Source organism: Lathamus discolor, chromosome 6 (assembly GCF_037157495.1).
Source record: "Lathamus discolor isolate bLatDis1 chromosome 6, bLatDis1.hap1, whole genome shotgun sequence".
Taxonomy (NCBI): Eukaryota; Metazoa; Chordata; class Aves; order Psittaciformes; family Psittacidae; genus Lathamus; species Lathamus discolor.
Window position 1 is genome coordinate 60,196,084 of NC_088889.1, and position 14,105 is coordinate 60,210,188.

Below are 14,105 nucleotides of genomic sequence, written 5' to 3' on the forward strand. Positions count from 1 at the left end.
AAATTTGCAGGCACAAGTGAAAACCCCACTTTCTTTCCTTTGAAACTTCCCAAATAACATATTGCATATAGTCACAGGGATTCAGTATCTTTTGTCTTTCAGCCACGTGAAGAGGACCGTGCCTTCCTAGTGAAGTTCAAAATCACTGTCCTTCAGGACAGGACTGGAGGCAGCTAACACTTCCCAGCCTCCTGGGGTGCCAGCACTGGCCACAGCCTTGCCTCACTTGAGGGAGCAGGTGCCTGGCATGTCTTGCACGTGGACAGTTGCAGGAGCACTAGGTCCTGCCAGAGCTCTTATCTCCAGGTATTCTGGGGCACTCTCAGGAAAACCCCAAGCAAGAGACATCCTCAAAGCAACCTGTATGGAAATGCTTTCTTTTCTAAGCGGGCTCCTTTAATGTTCTGTTAACTATTACTCAAGGTGGGTGGGGCAAGCACATTCAGCAGTTAACCACACAGAACTGGCAGGTCAGTAGAAGGCTGACTGCAAATACTTAGAAAAATAAAAAGGGTATACTTCGGTCTAGCTCTCTTCGCCCTGAACCCAGTGAAGGGTGTTGCTGTATCGACCACAGCAACAGCAGTAGGTCCACAGAGCATTTTTGAAAATACTGCTGCCATTCTTTAAATGACCAAGCGGTCAAAAGCCACAGCAGAGGTACACCTAGGAAAAATGTTAGGAGAAAACTCTAAGGAAAACGAATAATTTATTGTTCAGCCTTAATCAGCATGGCTTCTGCACTGCACTTTCTTACTAGCCTAGCTTACGGTTAGTATACGTACCCTGCCTCTTCTGTCTAATTTGAACAGTTTGTGATCATTCTGAGTCCTGTATTACAAGAAATAAAAACCAGGTGCGCATGGAGAGATATGGAGGTGAATAAGATGTGGATTTAGCCTTCTTTTTATAGCCTGGCAAAAGTGATTGGGATACAATTAATTTGAGCTACTGCTTGGCTCATCTGTAAGAATGAGGCACTGACAGGGAGCACAGTGAGAGCTCTCACGGTCTGCTCCAGACTTCTATATGCTGGATGCAGTGAGGCCAGCCTGAACAGCAGCCTGCAGACTACTGTGTCCTGTACGTGGGATCACAGAGCATCATCAGGAAAGTGTTCAATTATAAAATAGAAAGCAGAGCAAAAATCATTCCTGTATGTGCTGTAAGATAGAAATTGTGCATATCTATGAACCCTTTTGTACTGAATGCAATACTAATTTAAAGGTCATATGTCTATATATGTTCCCAGATCAAAAGAAAAAGGTGTAGCGCATGTAGTTCTAAATTTAAGAGATGGGAGGAAAAAATGTTGTAACTATCCTTGAAAAGAACATCCTAAGTGAAAAACACTGCAATAATGTTATACCCAAAGAACTGCAAAAAAAAAAAAACAAACCTGAAAAAACCCAAACATAAAAAACCCCATCAGTAAATTTAAGTGTCTGTTACTTTAGCATTATTATGTAAAACACACAGTATTGGCGTTTCCAGATCTGGCAAAGTTTATTTTAAACACTTTAATTTAAAAATTACTTTCTCCTTGTGAAGTGAAATACCGTAACTCATGAGGCTGTTAAATAAGTTATATTACATTTGTTATTTATTTACACATGCTGAGCTTAGTGAAACAGGAAAGAAAGATGCTGGGTCTTTTTGGCTGTTTCGTGTGAGTCTCGGTAAATGCATGTTGAATCCTGACTTTCCTGTACTGTACAACCCAGCACCCATTACTGTTTGTGAGGTATGTGGCTTGTTCTTTCTGTCTTAAAGACAACCACAGTGGGACAAAGGCAAGCATACTTGTACTTGCCAAAATGCTGCCTCTTCTGCTGCGCCCACAAAATCCTACATTGACATCTGTGTATTGTCATTTGGATCCAAATGGAGATTTAGTGGGGTCATTGCTCTGTAAATGCTACAGATTCACACACACGCAAAAAAGGGCTTGATGTGTTTATTTCTCCTTCTTTTGAAATATTTTATTATGTTCTTAAAAATGTTCCAGAACAGTTCATCTCCTAATCCATCCGCTGTGTGAGTAGCACTTCTGTAAAAAGAGAATAATGTGTGATATTTGGACTGTTCTGTAGACAAACAGCTCTGAGACACAACTGGCGCTAGGAGCCAGAGAGCAAACCTAAGTAAAAGAGAGATTGTGCTAGAGGCTTGGGCTCATTCCTGCTTTTAACTGATGGCAGTATGGATGAATAACGTTTTTCTCCAGGGCATATTCTAACTGCATGCAACAAATACACGTTGAATTCTACCCCTCATCAGCTAACCAATGTTACCGGCTTGTAAAAACACAACAATTATTAGCCGATTTAGAAATATCCTCATGGTAATTTCATTTCACTTATTATGCCTAATGGATAGCTAGATATTTGCATGAAGTGTGTGTGGCTTTTTGCCTGAATTGTTAATCAAGTGATTAAGTGGTAAGTGAAAGTAGTGCATCCAGATGTCATTAATGCTGTTTCAGTCCTGCATGCCTCCTGAACCAGTCACAGCAAATTATCTATCTTAAACATACTTCTCTCCTAAGCTACTCATCTGCAAATCAAAGCAGCATTGGTATAGGCAATCTATCATGCTAGGGCACCTTTCTTTACCACCGGCTTTTACACTGGTCTGACTACAACAGCTGGTTTCTTTTGTAGAAGTGGATATGACGATGCCCACCGCCTATGACCACAGATACAGCCGACACCTTCAGGCGGAAGAGCTTCTTTGGCTCAAGACTGAAATGTACATAGTAAACTTCAACTTTCAACTTGCACACCACGATATAGTGACACTTTATTACTTCATTAGTTATTTTCTGTGGGTGCTGACCCCAGGGTGTAGGAACACGTGCCAGCAGCTGCAACCTTCCGTACCTTCCAGAGCCTTCACTTACGATAGCAGTGGATGACTTGAGCTGTCTGAGCCCTGGTCCGGCCCGCCTATACCCGTGTTTAACCTCTGGCATCCCTGTTAACTAGCACTGTCATGTGTGTGGTCACATACAATGGTGCATTTGACTAACCAGCCCGAGTTAGCGTCCGGTTCCAGGGCAAGCCGGGGTAAGGGTGGATGCGCCACGGCGCGAGGCGTTGCCCTGCGGCTCAGTGTACGGTACCGCAGGCCCACAAAAGCTGCGGGTCCCTCAGCTGGGAGTGTGGCCTCCATAGCACCCCAAGGCTGCGGCCCCCGCGGGCAAGAGGAGCGAGGTCCTCGGGCCGTGGCTGAGCCGCCTGAGGCGCGCAGGTAGGGGCGCCCATTGGGCTGAGGAGGGGGGGCCGTTGGGCTGAGGGGAGCCGGGGAGTTTGGCCGGGCGGCGGGCTGAGGAGGGGGCCGGCGGAGGGAGCCGTGTTGAGGGGAGCGGGCCCTCCCCGGCGGGCGCCGGGAGGGCGGGCGGGAGGGAGGGAGGGAAGGAGCGGGAGAGCCGGGAGAGCGGAGCAGGAGCTGCCTCAAATGCTTGAAATAATTCCGCTTCCGTTCAGAGCCGGGAGCAGCCTCCCACGGCATCGGGGCCTCGGACCCGTCTCCTCCATCCCTGGGCGCCGGCTGGGCCATCATGGCAACCTCCCCTCAGAAGTCCCCTTCTTCCCCCAAGTCCCCCACCCCTAAATCTCCCCAGTCCAGAAAGAAAGATGACTCCTTTCTCGGCAAGCTCGGAGGCACGCTGGCGAGGAGGAAAAAAGCCAAAGAAGGTAAAAATTACAGGTTTGCACGCTTCCTGGGAGTTACCTTAAAATGGGGGGGGGGAGGAGACAGGGGGAGAGGAAAAGGCTCTGGGGAGCGGGAGGAAGGGGCTGACGGGGGAAGGACGCGTGGAGCGGGGTGGGCAGGCGAGCGGCGAGGGAGGAGCGCGCCGTGCCCCTGCGGCTTCGCCGGCTGCGGCCGGGGGCCGCGGCGCCGCTCCCCGGTGCCAGCACGTCACGGCGGGGAAACGCGGGAGGCGCCTCGCCCGACCGCCCTCGCCACAGCTTCCGCCGCGGCTGAGCCCCCCGCGCTGGGCGGGCTGTGCGCTGCGGGCCGGGAGAGCGGTGCCCCCGGTGTGGAGTCAGTGCTGGGCTCGTACCGCCCGACGCGGCGGGGACGGGATGGGCTGGCGTGGCCGGGCTGGAGAAGGGTGGTGGTTTCCCGCCGAGGCTGAAGCGCTTCGGCGGCCTGCGGTCTCGTCAGGCCTGCGGGCCCCAGCGGCTCGCAGCGCCGCGGCGCTGGGGAGAGCCCGCGGCTTGTCCTCGGCCGCGCCTAGCAGCCCTTCAGGAGCGCTTGTCTTCTAAGTTGTGGTGCAAAACCCCCAAAACGTGGTGCTCAGATCTGCTTTGGCTCATAATGTGTTGCTTTGTATTGGCCAGTACACACTGCTCTGAGAAACTAGTGTGATGCACAGGACTGATGAAATGTTTGTAGCAGGAATCGCTACTCAGAGGCTTAAAACATAGTTGTTCTTGTACTAAGCAAAAAAACTTCTGCCTCGTGTCAATGGACCTTTGAAGAGCACTAAGCACATACAACAGTGTGTTTCTTTGTCCATGCATGTGAATTACTCTCCACTTTGTACGGAATTTGCCTATTTAAAATCCCATGAGGCAGAGAATTGGAATTTAACCTCACTCATCATTTCCCAGCTGATGTTAATTTAAATATGATGCAAACAGAGCTAAAGTAATAGTTACTTCAAAATGTTCATTGCTTGCAAGTGTGAAGAAGGGGTTTACTCTCTGCAGACTCTTGCATTTCATGTATTTATACATGGGTAATGAAACCAGGCAAGGTATTTCAGAGTAGCACCGGTGCTGTGGACAAGGATGATCTGACTGTGGTGAGAACAGCCCTCATTCTGTAACTATCACGTCATCCTTCTGAGATGCATGGTCTTGCTTTTCAATTAAAATACATGTTGCACCATTGTGCCCGCATTATTTGGCTTTTCCTGGTCATTGCAGATGGGCCAGAAGTTGATGAAATAGTAAATAATGGCAAACTAAACTAGTTTCTCACTTTGTTATATTATTCTGTTAGGGTACTCATGAATATTAGCAGTGTTGAGCTGGCAACAGTTGTCTGTGGTGACTATATGATAGGTATATTCACGAATATTTAATTTTGCCTATTTGTAGATTATGCCCAATGTAATTTTTAAACCATGCTGTTCTCCTCAATGACAGATGTTAAGTCACAGATCTTCAGGAAACTGTTAAAGTAACTGTTAGTTACTTTTATCCAAAATTCTGTAATCTTTCAAAAAGCTGTATTCTGTGAAACAATATTTCTTCTTGTTACCTCCAAATCTGTATTTATCGACTACCACCTGTACCTCCCATTTCATTGTCTCATCATGTCAATATTTACCCTTTTGAAATTTTGGGGCAACATTAGTGTTGTCCTGGTCCTTTGTGTTTCCCAATTTTCTAAAGTCTATTTAGAAATGACAGTGGTTTGGTTTGGAGATTTTTAACTTTTTTTAAACTTTGTACCAAGTTTGTTATATGCTGATGGAAGAAAAAGTGTTTTATTCAGTTCATCTTAACATCCTTCTGCATGTGTTTGTCACATTTTTTTAGTGGAAGCACATACAGAGGTTAGGGTTAGGGTTTCTCTAGTGAAAAAATGATGAGATAATCCTAGAATATTTGATGACCTGTGTACAACTAAACTGTTTCATGCCAAAATTTGTTGTAGTTTAAAGTAAGATTCCATCCCTTCCATTCCTGAAAAGCATTCAAAGACTATGCCACCCCGTTTATGCTGCTGGAAGATTCCAGCCCTGATCTAGCAGGAGTTAATGTGCATGCTGACCTCACTGTATTAGCAAAACCCAACCACAAATTAAATTAAATTGTAAGCTCCATAGAGTAGTCTGCATTGTGTCTTAAACTTATATTTATACAAGTGCAAGGAAAGAACAGAATGACATCTTTTTTTAAATATAGGGGGTGTGTTGTGTTATCTGATGAATTTTTCATGGTGGGTTCACTAAGGTCATGCGTGATTATCCTCCTTGAATTTTCCTGGCCTGGCAATTATAGACACAGAAATGTCACTCCTCCTAATAGCCTACCTTAGTGGGGAATCTTAAGAATTGGCCTCTGACATACTAATAAATCTGACACATGTGGGAACGGAGAGCAAAGTTCAGAACTGCTTAAATTGCATAGGAGCAGATGGGAAGCAGCTTGGACCCATGAATTTGGTAGAGAACAATTGTACAGGCTCAGTCAGTTTTCCAGTTGATATGACATCGATTTCAGTAATTTGACTGCACTTGTGCCTGGTTTATTTGGTGTCGATGGGCAGGAGGAGGAATGAATTTTCTTTTAGCTTCCACTTAGGATACTTCTTCTTTTCCTTTTGTTCGTCTTGTTTCGATTTAATTTTGGTATGCGAGGTCACAGCAGGCTGTATTCTCTGTATGCCTAAGGAAGAGTATGTTAACAGTGTAAAATATTACAGATTCTGCTACTTCTTGATAATAACCTTACATTTGTCAATCTTTGCTTTGTTGCCATCATGCATTTCACAGAATAAGATGAAATTGCTACAAATGAAAAATACAAATTAAGAATAAGTAGGGTTATGAGAACTTTTCAGGTGTTTTAAGTAAAATTCTTATTTTTCTGGAATCCGTGACTAAAAGCTTTGCTGTGTGACTCACCAACTGAGACATCATTCCTTGGTCTGGCTAGGGGCATTCTCCTCTGCAAGAAATGTATTTCTTGGTATACAAGAAGTGCTCTGCTGAATTTTAATTGACATACTCGAATAGTTTTCTTTGGACCTGCTTCTGTAATTTCTTTTTGAGTAATGCACTACTGGTGCAAAGGGCTATTTTCTCATGCCAGTAGACTTTCTTGCTTGTCTATTTCTCACATGAGAGATTCTAAACTAGCTTAAATGCATTGCAGGCTTTTTCTTTTCTACTGCTCTACCTGATGCTGTATTTAAAATGCAGACGAAGCTGAAAGCAGAACTGATACAATGGTAAGACATGTATTTGCTAATAAGTAGTGCAAACAATGAAAATGGGCCGCTGAACGCTAATTTCATACTGGTGGTTTGAAGAGAGTGTATAGTGTGTTCAATGGAAAGGAAATGGCACAGGGAGGGCTTCATAGTCACTGTTACATCAGTACTTTAGAGTTTCTCTCTTTTCCTGCAGTGTATCTAGGCCTTCTTGTACCATCAGAATCACTGAACAGCTGGTTTTGATGTCTGACATAACATGCTTTACCTCCAAGCTCTGCCCATAGTGTCTGAAACGTGCTTGCAATCTCCTCTGTATCCTGTATTGCTTATTACCGTGTCCTGCCACAGGCGCATCATAGGCAGCTGCGTAAGCTGTTGCTGAACAAAACCTGTTAATACCACCACTGAAGTAATTATAGCCTTGGAGCAAGTTCTGTTCAGTAGATAAAATACTTCTGTTAAGTGGAGGAACATGGAAAGTGAAAAGAAAAAGAAGGGGAAGGCTCGCAGACTTTGTTTGTTGTCATTTCATTGCTGTGAGCCTTCTGAGCATATCTACAGTGTATTAAAGGAAAATAAACTACCCAAGCCGTGCTGCACTGGGTTTGTGCAGGTGGAAGAGTAACTACTGTAGCCTTTGATAGCTTTTGGATCTTTCTCCTTGCCTCTGTCTTCTCTTTTGACAAGTGTTGCTCTCTGCAATAATCAGAAACTGATAAGCACTATTAGCTGTTATCTCTAAGACACGTTTAAGGATGTGGTGTTGTTTATATGTGGCTAAACAGAGGGTCAGTGCTAGGCACTGTACTTTCACAAACAGTGTGAAGAGTCCCTGCATGCAATAACTGCAACCTAGACCTCTTAATGTGTACATCTTGCATACTTTTCTGGCCTTTTTCCTCCTCTAATCTGCATTTTAACATTGTTTCCAGCATTTCAGTTTTGGTAGGACTCATGATCTCATTTGGAATTTTAGCTAGTGCATTTTCCCTAGGGTTTTAGTTTAAAGAGGCTTTCTCTTCTTTTTTTCTTTTCAGGTTATTGAGTCTATATCCAGCGGTATCCTGTCGTGGTAGAGCTGAGTGTATAAGTTTCTGTTTTATGCAAATGTCTCCTAGCATGTGCACAACATACATGGAGGAGTTAGCTCATATAAGATTGTAAAACATAGGATACGTAAAATGCACTGGCAGTGTTGAAATGAACACAAAACGCAGCAGTGCCAAAATCTTCTCTGCCAAAGAGGAGGCAAAGGCAGCTGTGGTGATATCTCACTGGAGGCAGGAGGACCCATGCATGCTGTAGGGGATGTGTGTGAAGACAACATAGAGCAGGGTCCTCCTGCCTGTTCCCACAGGAGCACTACAGTTGTTAAATACATCTGGTTGCTTTTGAAATAACCAAAGTGACAACAAATTATTGTTTTCCCTCTGTGCATGTTAAGTTCTGAAACCTATTGCGATGCAATGTTTTGAATGCCAGAAATATTTTTAAGGGGGGGAGGGTGGGGGAGGGGTGTTGGTGCTAAAAGTGGGTCTGGGTGGATTCTAGATGAAAAACAAAGTGGTTGTAGTGGCCCACATGGGAATGAATCCTGTAGGCCATCAGAGACATTTCAGATTCAGACATCATGAAATAGCCATCATGAAGTCCATGGCTATTAGGAAGCTTATACCAAGGGAAAAAATTCTGTTGTTTTGCATTTCCCCCTTTGTATTGTTAAGTATGCATTTCTGCCAGGGGCTGGGACTTTGGGCTTTGAGCTGTGGCTCTGACCCAGTATAGCCATTAATTCTGTTGTTCTCTTGACTACCTGGATGTGGGTATGGAGCCGGTGAACACTGTTTTTGCATTTGACTTCCTAAAGCAGCCTTAAGTTGTGTGGGCAAGTCAGCTGCTGCAGAAGTATGCCTTTTATTTCCTGTGTTTTTCCCATTTTAGCAGTTTCTTCATTGTCTGAGCCTATAGGTTTCATACAGGATAAAACTGGACATGGATGAAATGGGTTAAAGAAAGTGGGGTGGTGAAGAGGAGCAGAGCAAGGGTCTGGCTGCAGAAAGCGGTTGCTCTCTGAGGTGCTGCTGGGCTAGGCTGGACGGCAGGGATAGGGAGGATGGTTGTCCCTAAGGCAGTTTCCATCTTTTCCTCTCCTCTCTTCAGTAGCAGCTGCTCCCCTCTCCTTGTGCTGCGTTGGTGATAGTGGTCACTGCTGAGCTCTTTAGGGTCCTGTGAGCTGACATAGATGAAGGTGCTTGTTGTTTTGGCAGCGCTTGTTGCTACAACAGCTGTTCCCCATCTGTGAGGAAGGGGTGGTGGTCACAAGCTGCCAGTTGGATTGTGCTGTCACAGAGACTTGACAAGGTTGGGTTCCAGAGTTACTGAATAGATGTGGTTGGAAGGAACCTCTGGAGATCATCTAACGGTTCAGTTGTCTAATGGTTCAGGATGTCAACTGAGGCAAGTGGACTGGTCTGGCCGATGATGCTCGTACCTCTGGCCAGGCATGATGGAAGGAACTAAAAAACAGCTAGAGACCAGCTTAAACTGATGTACCTTTATTTCAGTTTTGTTGTTTGTGGTTTTGTGGTTTTTTTTTTGTTTTGTTTTTTTTTTTTTTTTTGCATCCCTGGGTTTAAAATACTCTATCCCTGATATTAGACTGATAAAAGCACGCATCCAGTGTTCAGTGTGAAGGTGGGTATGACAAAGCGAAGTTGTAGAAGAAAGTAAATATGAAGTTCTCATTTTTATCATTAGTAAAGTGAGCACTCTGTCAAAAAAAGAGGATCTGTGGTTTTAGAACTCTAACATTTCCATTAGCATTTAAGTAATCTGCTCTGAAGGTAGGAGAAGACCAAAAGTCCAAGACTCTGACCAAGAGAGAAGTTCTCACTGGGTTTGATTACTGCTTGTGGGGGTCTACATCTTCTGAAACCCTACAGGTTAAAAGCAGCTTCCCATAACTACAGGTCTGTGCTTTTGTGCATCTCTCTTGGACCGGATCTCTGGCTATATCCTACTTTTTCTTTTCTTTTTTTAATGCCTTCTGCAGCTACTAAACCATGACCTCCCTGCAGACCAAATAGTTTAACCTGGGCTCTTTGCCTTTCTGCTGAGATTAAGATAAGGGCAGTCCAGTTCTTTTGTTACTTCACTGTATCTGAGATGAAGTGCTTCCTTTTAATTTAGTCCACAGAGTTCTGCAGTCTTTTTCAGCAGAATGCTGATGTTGCTGAAGGTGAAATCAGCAGTTGTAGGGCGCAGTAGCAGTGTTTGGGGTATACCTAAAACATTGTTGCTTTTCCGTCCGCTGCTTTTGTCCTCTTCCTTTTTCTCCCCACACCAGTTCCTACAAAAATATATTTGTGTGTCTTAGCTAAACTGCAGCCAAAACCAAGAAGAGATGACTCCTGAAAGGACAGTTAACACTGCATTAGGTGCAGTCAGGGTGTTGTGCTGGAAGTAGTGTGATTCCATTTTGCATGAGGGTGAGCTGGATGGCAGGATATTTTGCAGTGCTTCACAGTTTCATTTACAACTTTTCCAAATGCAGGGCCAGGGTGGGGCTGAAGGCTTAGCTTGCTGTGTGTTCCTTGTGCCTTCTGCAGTTGCAGTAGCTGTACTTTTTTGAGTGTGTAGTTGTACTCCGAGCCTTGCTCTTTATATGTGTCATCATGCGTTTTCTGTTTGGTGTGCTAGTACTTGTTAATAGATAACAGTACTTGGTTTGGATACCCTTGTCCCTCTGGGGATTGGGTGTGTATGTGTGTGTTGAGTGTACCAGTGAGTTAATTCACATTGGTGACCAGACTAAAACATAAACAAAAGATGTCTTGGACCAAAAGCAAAATCAGATCAGCAGCCTTATGTGATTCCTTTGCCTAGCATGCAAGTACTCCTTGACAACCTGTGATAGGCCAGAGAAATCCAAGGGCCAGAAAAAAAAGAAAACCTGGGATGTGACTGGTCAAGAGTGAGTTGTGTTGGCAGAGCTGTATTAGGAAGATTAGCCACCATCTGTTCACCCAAATCCTGCACCTGGCTCTAGAATGTGCCACTGTTCAACCAAGTGATGACCTTACTCAAAATATAAAGAATTGCAGGATTAAGTAACAAGGCTCTACAGTTTCCCAACTGTTCTGCTTTCCTTTTAGTTTTGTAGTAGTCCCTGTGAAATAATTGCAAGTGGTGCTATAAAACATTCTTGTCATATATGTAGATTTAATGCAGAATTAAAGGGAGCATATTGGTCATGAGTTAACAATACTGCTCTTCTCTTAGTCCTTGCACTTCTCTTCCTGACTTCTTGATGTTTGTGTTACACACCACATAGTATACCATGGTTGACAATATTTTACTCATCTTGCATTTCTTAGATCATTATTTTTGCAGACAAGAACACCTGGAATATTCATTTCTGTGAGTCATTCTTGATAGCTGTAGTCATCTTTAAGTCCTTTCGGCTTCTCTGATTCCTGCTTAGCATAGAGCTGATTCTGTTAATTTTTCTTCCTGTGGAATGATTGAGCAGTCTATGGCACTGACCCACTGGTGGGTGAGATTAACCTTTATTTGTAGTGAAACCTGTGAAATTCCACTTGGAAAAAGGGACTTTATTCAGAGTGGTAAGAGGGGGTGCAACAATTGTCAGTGACCACTGCACCCCTTCAAAAGCTCTGAGCAGAGACTGCAGGGCATGGTAGATTGAGGAGCAGCTGTTCATCTCCAGACTGGTTGAGATTTCCCAGGCATAAAAATACAATCTTACACTGCAAAAGCTTTTAAAGCATCAAAAATCCTAAATGCAGCCTACGCGTTTCAATTTCCTGAATGTTTTTTCATTATAGGGTTCATATTTTTTTAATGGAACGTGTGGTCATAAGAAGAAAATTCTGCGCCCTTGCGTTGGTATTTATACTGCAGTCTTGAATCTCTTTTTGCCTGCCTTTGCATGAAGAAGTGCTCTGATTAGAACCGGCTTCTTGTGCACTGCTGCAGCCACCAAAGCCAAGCAGTCAATTCAGATGAAGGTGACTAGAAACCGACTGGAGAAAGTGAGTGGCAAAATAATATTTTTCATGCTTTATTTCTGTGTTATCCTTTGGAGATAACCAGCTTTTCTGCTAGCCATGTTTCTTTGGTCATTTTCATGTGGTGCTTTTCTGTATTCATGTTTACTAAAGCTAGACAAAGCTCCATGTTACAGGTGCCATTCCATAGGTGGACTTCCAACGTCGCTCTTTTCAGATAGTGTGCAGGTAATGACTCCTGGTTTCACTTATGTTAGGACTTAATACTCCAGCTTCTTATGTACTGCAGAGTTAAAAATACAAATTGCTTCTCCTGACCTGGCTGTGGGCTTTCTGGCCCTAGCTTCTAAGAGCTGCACGATTGTCCTGGGTTCAGCAGTAGCAGTTATTTTTCTCCTTCTTAGTAGCTGGTGCAGTGCTGTGTTTTGACTTTTGGCCTGGGAACAGCAGTGATAACACTGATGTTTTTAGTTACCACTCAGTTTGGTCTGGCCAAGGACTTTGTGAGCCTCATGCTCTGCCAGGGAGGAGGGAAGGCCCGGAGGAAGCAGAGACAGGACAGCTGACCCAAACTAGCCAAAGAGGTATTCCATACCACAGCACGTCATGCCCAGGATGTAACGGGGAGTTACCTGGAAGGGCTAGTTGACTGCAGGGTTGGATGAGGTATCGGTGGGTGCTCGGCTGGGGGGAGTGGGGCGAGTTATTGGTCAGCTGGTGTTGAGGTGTTGTATTCTTTCCTCTTGTTATTTCCTGTATCATTATTATTATTAGTGGTAGCAGTAGTGATTTGTGTTATACCTTAGTTACTAAACTGTTCTTATCTCAACCCGTGGGAGTTGCATTCTTTTCAATTCTCCTCTCTGTCCCTCCAGGAGCAGGGGGAGGGCAAGAAGAGTGGGGAGTGAGTGAACGAGCTTTGTGGTAAACCACGTCAACGATGCTGACCTGCCAGTTGTACCTGCAGTTCTTTAGCTCATTATTGATTATTGATTGTTTCGCTGGAATTACAAACGAAGTCTTGGGTGTTAGATAGTTACAGGGCTATGGTAGTGGTCATCTTTGTGGGTCAGCAAACAAGGAAGCTTTGCGAACAGGTAGGCAGGGGTGCAGGCAGCCTGGAGAGCACGTGTGCAGCAAGGGTGGATGTTAAGGTCAGAATTTCTCAGACAAGAATGTCTAAATTGCTGTGCCCTACTTATCCAACTGTGAGCTGGATTAAAGAAAGGGAGAGTTTTGACAGAGAAGTACTTTGGGTACATTTAGTAGGAGAAGAGATGTTTTCTTTTGTATCTGTACAGGTGGTCCTTTTGAAGCAAGCCAAAATAACCTTCCTCACCTGGGTAACAGCCTGAATAGGTTGGCAGGGTGTGAATCCATTTTCAACATGTTCAGAGAAAAGCTTAACAGTTTGCCAGTGTACAGTCTTTCATTTCTTTTTTAAGTTTCTTCTTTAGCCATCGAGTTAGGCTGAGGCCTGATAATTTTTTTTTCCTTTAACCGTAGGCAGTTCTAAAGCAGAAAACTATTAATAGTGAAATATTGGCTTAGAAGAACGCTAATGCACAGGGGATTCTAGAGCAAATGAGGCAATGCTGTCAATGGTTCAGATTGTTCTTAATTGCAATAATGGCATTATAGGAGCTGCAGTTGCTGTTGGGCACAAAAGAAGATAATGATAATGTCAGAGTGCTCAGAGTAAATGCAGTATAATGTATTGCAGTACTGGATTCAAAAGATGATATGCCTAACTTGTCGTCAGAGTGGATGAAGAGGAAGAATGGTAAAAGGCCAGAACAGGTTTTGTTGTAACTAAGTCATTTATGGGTTTGGGTTTTGTGGGTTATTTTTTGTGGCCTATGCTTTCAGGCTTTAGAAGAAATGTCAGGTCTCATGTGTTTAAATGAATGTGTATTAATTTTACTGGAGGGTGTGATCACATCTGTCTTCCCTACTTGGAATAGAGAAAATCACTCTTGCTTTGAGAAGGAAAGGAAATATGTATTGTACTCGCATACCCTCAATGTATTAGATATTGATCTTTTTAGAATAAAAGAATATGAATATGGTAGATTTGGCATAGATTTTACCCGGTAGCCTCTGGAAATACATCCA

The 14,105-nt window shown here is 44.0% G+C and overlaps 1 protein-coding gene across 1 annotated transcript in view; it reads left to right on the forward strand.

The window, feature by feature from the left end:
- The first annotated feature begins 3,035 nt into the window (after window positions 1-3,035).
- PARVA (parvin alpha) overlaps window positions 3,036-14,105 on the forward strand; it is a 67,752-nt gene continuing 56,682 nt past the window's right edge. Inside the window, exons 1-2 of the mRNA XM_065683078.1 lie at window positions 3,036-3,252; window positions 3,489-3,698. Of these exons, the coding sequence (XP_065539150.1) occupies window positions 3,563-3,698 (136 nt within the window). The 5' untranslated portion in view covers window positions 3,036-3,252; window positions 3,489-3,562. The remainder of the gene's footprint in view (window positions 3,253-3,488; window positions 3,699-14,105) is intronic.